Source organism: Hibiscus syriacus, unplaced genomic scaffold (assembly GCF_006381635.1).
Source record: "Hibiscus syriacus cultivar Baekdansim isolate YM2019G1 unplaced genomic scaffold, ASM638163v2 tig00111008_pilon, whole genome shotgun sequence".
Lineage (NCBI taxonomy): Eukaryota > Viridiplantae > Streptophyta > Magnoliopsida > Malvales > Malvaceae > Hibiscus > Hibiscus syriacus.
Window position 1 is genome coordinate 1,454,872 of NW_024062951.1, and position 7,572 is coordinate 1,462,443.

A 7,572-nucleotide genomic window follows, 5' to 3' on the forward strand; every position below is an offset into this window, starting at 1 on the left:
ATGATGATTACATCTCCGTACGAATATGAGTCAACATCAAATGATGCGGTCTTAATTCATTTGCTTGTGTATATGCTTTACACACAATCGGTCTTGCAAGCTGTATTTGATGCTTTCACAGTTGAGTGAAGAACAGAAATTGCTAACAGGATTTCTGTTTCAAATATTGTGGACCATCTCCGCTGAAAACAAAAATTTTCCACATTCCATCAAGTTTAATATTATACTCTTTATTTTTCTCATTTTACCTTTTACGCCACCAAAAAAAAAAACAATTTTTCTACATGTAATATAATCAAATCCAAGTTTAGAGAATGGATCTTCCTAATCCTGGGATCCTTCATCAATCTTTTCATCAGTATGCCGAGTGGGGCTCTTCAGTTCCTTCTCATCTGCATTATCAACTGTGGATTCAACACCATTTTCTACCGCAGCAGGCTGAGGCACGTTGCCATTTTCGGAGGTGGTTTTCTCCTCTCCGTTACTAACAGGTTTAGGGGGTTCCTTTAATGAAGAGATTGTCAACAGCCGACCAACTCCTTCATATAAACTCTTTGCATCCATGATAAGAGTGGCTCCACCAGGATAACAGCGACCGAAGCATGTCGCGCAATGTGGGAAAACAACCTAAGAAATGAGGGAAGTTTGTTAGTGCATGAAAAGTTTGTCAAAAATGCTTCATAAATACAACTTGCACGAGATATAATCTGCCAGATCTCATTAGAATGCACCTCGATGAATGCTCGGCAAAGAGAGAGGAAAAGCATGGACTCGTTTTCTCTGAGCATCCGTGTTGCATTGTATCTCAGTAGGGAGTCAGAAACAACCTGCAATCCTTTAATTAATTCTTGAGCAAGAACATTCTTCAAACTTACTGGGGCACAAGGGCGCAGTTCATTCATTGCGGCAGAAACACCTAAAAGTAAATCACCAAAGAGACGGATAAGTTGATGTCGTAGAAAGCAGAAAATCAATTAAAATTCAAGGATTGAATGAGAACTATAATGAGTGTGGTTTTGCAAGAAACAGTGGCAATAATCAGATTTCTCAGGAAACACCTCAATTCCTTACAGTCCAGTTCTATAAACCCGACGACAATGAGCCACCAAAACTTTAAGAAAAGAAAAATCAGTTCTCTTTTGCCTTTACAATCAAGACAAGAATATTGAGAATGAAAATGGTTTCCACCTAAAAGTCAGATTGTTTAGTACAACCTAACCAGCACCCTCATGACAGCACTAGTGTCATTTATTCCTCTCAATAGTTTTACCCAAACTTTGAACCATCAAAACTTCAACTCAAGAAATAAGACAGGTTCTCTTTTTCCGTTTTACTCAAAACAAGAGTAACCGGTATGAAAAAAGCTTAAACTTATAAGTTAGAAAGAGTACTGCAACCTAAACATACTCCCTTGGCAGCTCTAGTGTCATTTATTCCTTTGATAGTTTGTTGAAACCATTTGTTTTCAAACAAACTAGCTATCTTAACAAATTTAAAGGTATTGCATCAGTCAGAGGTGAAACTTACCATTAACAAATACTGCAAGAGGTGGATGCTCCATTAGATAAGATGGCGGTGTTACATCCTCTTGACTTTCTTCACTGATGCTAGTGGCTGAAAAGCCTACTGCCGGCAATGGGACCCAACGATGTGAATCCAAAACTAACTGGAGCCAAGTAAAACAAGTTACTAATCACCAAGTTGTAGATTGCTTTCTTCAGGCAAAAGCTGGGCCCAAATTGTAACACTTGGGCGACTAACCCATTTGAGGACTAGTAAAAGGAGAATCCTAATTTTGTGCATTGCCTGCATACCTGAAAGTTTTCAACTGCTGTGTTCATATTCTTAGAGAATAAAATGAGCACCGCCCTGTAAAGTTGTGAAGTATATGTAATCGATGACATGGGTAAAAAGTAGACGAAACGACACAAAGATTAAAATGTGTTTACTCTTCAAAAAGAGAAGGAAGCAAGCCTCGAAAATCCAATCCGACCCAACCAAGACCCATTGCACAATACTGTCAACAACAAAGATCAAAAGCATCATTAAATCGGATCCAACATAGTTTCTTCTTTCACAAGAAGAACGACCATAGTAGCCACTTAGAAGCAATATTTCTTTTCTTCCATTATCTACATTCTGAATGAAGTGGTATTTGATAGGAAAAACACACACAAAAGCAAAGCTGCATTATTGCAAATTTGAAACCAGGCTATATTTCAGATGCTCAAATGCAAAAATAATTTGATTGCGGGCTTCTGTAGGCTATGATAATTTCAAGTTGTCATAATGATTAAAAATCAAATGATTGATGATACTTCTCCAATAGCATATACTATATGAAGAAACAACTATACTTAATAGTGAATAATAACTTTAAGGAAATGAAGTCATGAATATTAGCAAATATTACAATTTTAAAATTTACTTACCATACACTGGTCCAGAATATTTGATAGCGATCCACCTTCTGTTATCTTTGGAAGCATGACTTTAAGAGTTTTAAGGTGTGAAGTAATTTGATGCATGGCCCAACTAAAAAGAAGCCCACCGTCATAATTTTCTTCACTTGCAGATGTATCGTCAGCAAATATTGCTCGATATTGGTTAACAACATCGAAAAGATGCATTCTGTGACAGCTTATCATCCCTTTTAGATACTCATAAGCATTTCTCTGGTCCAAATCCTCAAGAATCCCAGTGAGCCACGTTTCTCGGCATCTCAAAAACTGAACCATTAAATAATGTCATCAGAAGGGAAAAGAAAGTAAAAGAGAACAGGGGATGGGAGAGTGAACCCAATTATAAAAATGTGGGGATGAAATGGATGAATTAGCTTTGCGATGTTACCTGTAACCGCATTTCATACTCACTAAATACGCCTATTCGGCGTAAATATCCGATAATCCGAAGGCATTCTGGTAACTGCAAACATAGACCACTAGCTGACTAAAACCACAACTAAAATCAAATTCTGCATTTGTTCAACCCCTTCCAAACAAATACCTGAATATTTGAGCGAAGCTTTTGGAGAAGCTGAGAGAGAAGAGATTGGGTTGTCTGCCTAACTTCTGCAGCCAGTGCTTGAATGACAGGTATACTTTCAAGCAGAGGGAAAGCATACCTCAGTCAACTGTCTTCCAAATGGTTCATAATGAAGGAAATAATAGGGATTAACTCACTTGGGGTGCATGGTTGAGAGTTTGCAGACAAAGGCTTCTAAATCAAGAGCTTCATCATAATTTCCATTTCTTACGCATCTGTTGAAAATTGAATTTAATGATCCATTCAAGCATGTATTCTATGTTACTTAGTGCTTCACCGTTTATAACTTATTCAAAACACTTACGTGTCCATGAGCTGAGGAATTTCAAGCAAATCAAGCAAAGTACTGTGATTTGCTAGCAGAGTCTGGTTCATCTTCCTCTTCTCCAAAATCTGTTCTGCAGATTCAATGAACTCTGTGCAACCAGATGTCAGGCTTGGGATCTCAGTAATCTGCAAAGATAAACCCCGCATATTAGCATATCTGCAGAAGAATTTGAGAATTCTAAGGATCAAAAAACAAAAATTAGAATATCAATGCATCATGAATTCTCCATCTTTACATGATGCCCAAATCATGTAAAAGAGAAGGTCAATCCTTTTTGTCTTTTATAAGAAGTTTCCCACTTTTTCCTTCTCTAACTCTGTGGTTGCCATGAGATTGTTACCCACCTTTTAAAAGTAGAGTAACCTTGCCAAAATCCCATTGACTATTAACATTTACGAGTTTTACCTTCTTTATCCGCTCATGGATTCTTGTATATACACACAGAGAAAGTGAACACATCAGATGCAAAAAAGAGTTTACATGTGCTAATAATTCATAAAACTGGGAGAGATCAACTGTAAGCCGTTTGCCTTATGATCCAAAAGCCAAACATTTCCAACAGATTTTCATGTGAAACATTAAAGAGTGTTCAAAGCTCCCTGAAAACAATTGTTGGATCTCCTTGAATTTTAGTCCCCAGATTCGAGTAACAAAAATTAAAGGAAAATAAAGTTTATAAGAATTAAGCTGCATGCATTTTAACCTAAATTTGAACGAATAAGAAAGGTAATTACCATAGATTCGAGATGCTTATCAATAGAAGATACTTCCTCTTTGATTGCAACCAACGCATCAGCTGCAGAAATAAAAGCGCGGTAATTACCAACCGCAACTTCTTGCATTTGCCTCTGAATCCTTTCCGCATCGACTTGAAGAAGCTCCGGTTCCTTTCCGTTCAGGGAAAAAAAACGATTCAATCTAAAAAAACAGAAACAAAAAAATAAAAATAAACGGACCTTATGAAGGCGATCGAGAGTGAAGGAGAGGAGCTCGGAGACATAAGGCTGCTGAGAGACAGAGGCGAGGGGGAAGAGACTGGCCGTGGCGGAGGTCGGAGACGCCGGTGAGGAGACGAAGTCATGTCCGTTCTCTAGTTCCATTATCATCGTCAAATTAGCGTTTAGTTGGGTCGTCTTTCGGAGAGAGAATCAGATCCAAGATCTGATCTAACGGGGATTTGAATAAACTTTGTTATCCTTCTGCTTTGAGGATAGCTTCGGTTTTCTGGATCTGAAACACTGAGGGTGAGTTATTTTACAAGTACATACATATTTGAGGTAAAGTTATTTTAACTCTATACACAGATTTAAGAAAATGCCGTATGTTATTTCAAATTCGTTGCGGTCAAAATCACAACGACTGATGGTATCGTATTTATTTTTTAAGAATTTTTTTTAAAAATATAGTATTCGCGCGAACGTATTAAAAACAAGTATTACCACGATCACGACCAGACTCGTCTCGTCTCGTGGTTGTGGTCGTGATAATACGTGTCTTCGATACGTCCGCACGAATACTATCTTTTTAAAGAAAATTCTTAAGAAACAAATACAATACCACCAGTCATTATGATTTAAACTATCGCAACAAATTTATAATAAATCGCATAAAGAGCGAAGAGTCCGTGGGTTTCATATTTGGCCCATAAACCCTAAATACAAAGCCCTCCACTTTCAAACAAAAAAAAACCCCACAAATTAGCCTCAAACAGCTACTTCCCTCTATGCCTTCCACTGTAGATATTTCGTAAAAACCATAACCATAAGAAAACAAAACTGGATAAAGTCACAAACAACTCCGGCACCTTATCCCATCTCTCAAGTTATCCCTTTAGAAAAGCTTATGTCCAGGTAAGCTCTCTCTCTCCAGAGAGAAGCCTCATTTTGAATACTTTTATAATTGGTTATTTTGGTAAAGTATGGATATGATTGTGTATGCGAACCATGCCAATGAAGGGTTTTGTTCTTACCTTCACAGGGAGTGTCTAAGAAATTGTAACTTTTTAGAATCTAGGGTTAACAATTTTCGTTATGTGAAAGTTTCTTTGGGCTGTAAACCTTTACAGTTCCAATTGCGAAGGTGGTGTAAGGTACTTGCTTTTTCCAAGGTTGAAAATGCCGGTGTTAATGGTAGGTTGCAAAGTTATGAAAGTTCCCAACAAGGGGATTTTGGGAATGGTCATGTTTTGTCTAGTCCATCGAGTTCCATTCATGGCTTTGAGGAATCTGGTAGCAATAATCAACTGCGTAAATTTGTTAGAAATGGTGAATTGGAAGAAGGGTTTAAGCTTCTCGAGGGCATGGTTTATCATGGTGAGATTCCTGATATTATAGCTTGTACTAGTTTAATTCGTGGATTTTGTAAGAGAGGCAAGACTAGAAAAGCTACCCGGGTTATGGAGATTATCGAAGATTCGGGGGCTGTTCCTGATGTCATAACTTACAATGTGTTGATTAGTGGGTATTGCAAGGCAGGGGAGATTGGTAATGCTTTACAAGTTCTGGATCGGATGAGCGTTGCTCCTGATGTTGTTACGTATAATACGATCTTGCGTAGCCTGTGTGATAGTGGGAAGTTGAAGCAAGCGATGGAAGTCTTGGATCGACAATTGAAGAAAGAATGTTATCCAGATGTGATTACATATACGATTTTGATTGAAGTGACTTGCAAGGAGAGTGGCGTTGCACAAGCTATGAAGCTCTTGGATGAGATGAGGAGTCGAGGATGTATACCGGATGTAGTTACTTATAATGTTCTGGTCAATGGGATTTGTAAGGAAGGGAGATTGGATGAAGCAATCAAGTTCTTGAATAGCATGCCATCATATGGGTGCCAACCCAATGTGATTACTCATAATATTATTTTGCGTAGCATGTGTAGTACCGGTAGGTGGATGGATGCAGAGAAATTGTTAGGTGATATGCTTCGTAAAGGTTGTTCCCCTAGTGTTGTTACATTCAATATACTGATTAATTTCTTATGCCGAAAAGGTTTACTGGGCCGAGCAATCGACATATTGGAGAAGATGCACAAACATGGCTGTACTCCTAATTCCTTGAGTTATAATCCATTGCTCCATGGGTTCTGCAAGGAAAAGAAGATGGAGAGGGCAATCGAGTATTTGGAGATAATGGTGTCTAGAGGTTGCTACCCTGACATTGTGACCTATAACACTTTGCTCACAGCATTATGCAAAGATGGGAAGGTCGATGTGGCAGTTGAGATACTCAATCAGCTAAGTAACAGGGGTTGCTCGCCTGTTTTAATCACTTACAATACTGTGATCGACGGGCTCTCAAAGGTCGGGAAAACAGATCAAGCGATAAAACTTTTGGATGAGATGCGTGCCAAGGGTCTAAAGCCTGATATAATTACCTACTCTACACTTGTTGGAGGACTTAGTAGGGAAGGAAAGGTTGATGATGCAATAAAGTTTTTTCACGACTTTGAGAGAATGGGTGTTAGGCCAAATGCCATAACCTATAACTCCATCATGTTAGGCCTTTGTAAGGCAAGGCAGACTGATCGAGCTATCGACTTTTTGGCTTATATGGTGATGAGGGGATGTAAACCTACTGAATCTACATACACTATTCTCATTGAAGGCATGGCATACGAAGGCTTCGCTAATGAGGCGTTGGAGTTACTAAACGAGTTGTGCTATAGAGGAGTTGTGAAGAAAAGTTCAGCAGAACAGGTTGCTGTCAAGATGTAGACTATGGTGCATATGCATGCGTTTATTTTGTTCTTCCTCGGGTGGCAAAAGGTCAATTTTCGTCTATATATGCTACTCTCCCTGTTAAGTGCAATTTTGGTAGATAGCCATGTTTACCCTTTCTACCCGTCATCTGCTACGTCACTCTTTAAGCTTATAAATGCTTTCTAATTATCATGCCCATTTTTTAAATTTCGAAAGAATTAATTACAAAAAAAAGAGGTTATTTCAATTCCATGCAAAACTTATATAAAAACACCACAAATCACACCAAAACAAAATTTCCAGTCTCAAGATCACACCAAAAGTTTCTCAAGATGTAACAAGTAACCGTGGATTGGGTTTTGCTTCCTTATAATATTTGGCTAGCTCTTCTTCCTTCCTTCGGATATCATCTCTGGCACCATCTCTTACGCGTGGATCCTCTGATTTCAATAACTCTTTCAATTTCATGATTGCCTTCACTTTGCTCTGCATCTGAATT

The 7,572-nt window shown here is 38.3% G+C and overlaps 2 protein-coding genes across 3 annotated transcripts; one reads left to right on the top strand and one right to left on the bottom strand.

Moving 5' to 3' along the window:
• Positions 1-212: 212 nt before the first annotated feature.
• Positions 213-4,611, bottom strand: LOC120149602 (conserved oligomeric Golgi complex subunit 8-like). Its single transcript, XM_039162331.1, has 12 exons — positions 4,330-4,611; positions 4,108-4,260; positions 3,350-3,498; positions 3,183-3,260; positions 3,007-3,100; positions 2,851-2,925; positions 2,433-2,729; positions 1,950-2,017; positions 1,815-1,869; positions 1,528-1,666; positions 732-916; positions 213-627 (listed from the first exon to the last, which is right to left on the bottom strand). The coding sequence occupies exons 1-12, from the start codon at positions 4,477-4,479 to the stop codon at positions 325-327; spliced, it is 1,746 nt and encodes a 581-aa protein (XP_039018262.1). The 5' UTR covers positions 4,480-4,611; the 3' UTR covers positions 213-324.
• A 561-nt stretch (positions 4,612-5,172) lies between these two features.
• On the top strand, positions 5,173-7,181 carry LOC120149614 (pentatricopeptide repeat-containing protein At1g09900-like). 2 transcript variants are annotated; one of them, XM_039162344.1, is made up of 2 exons: positions 5,402-5,578; positions 5,644-7,181. In XM_039162344.1, the coding sequence occupies exons 1-2, from the start codon at positions 5,488-5,490 to the stop codon at positions 7,086-7,088; spliced, it is 1,536 nt and encodes a 511-aa protein (XP_039018275.1). In that variant the 5' UTR covers positions 5,402-5,487; the 3' UTR covers positions 7,089-7,181. The 2 variants fall into 2 exon arrangements, with proteins under 2 accessions (XP_039018274.1, XP_039018275.1); XM_039162343.1 differs by having other exon boundaries at positions 5,173-7,171.
• The last annotated feature ends 391 nt before the right edge of the window (positions 7,182-7,572 follow it).

Excerpts from the sequence above, each read along its gene's own strand:
- LOC120149602 (XM_039162331.1), bottom strand. The coding sequence starts at position 4,479 with ATGATAATGGAACTAGAGAACGGACATGACTTCGTCTCCTCACCGGCG. Across the intron at positions 3,261-3,349 it reads ATTCCTCAGCTCATGGACAC|ATGCGTAAGAAATGGAAATT; the intron begins GTAAGTGTTTTG and ends AATTTTCAACAG. Across the intron at positions 628-731 it reads TTTGCCGAGCATTCATCGAG|GTTGTTTTCCCACATTGCGC; the intron begins GTGCATTCTAAT and ends CTCATTTCTTAG.
- LOC120149614 (XM_039162343.1), top strand. The coding sequence starts at position 5,292 with ATGGATATGATTGTGTATGCGAACCATGCCAATGAAGGGTTTTGTTCT.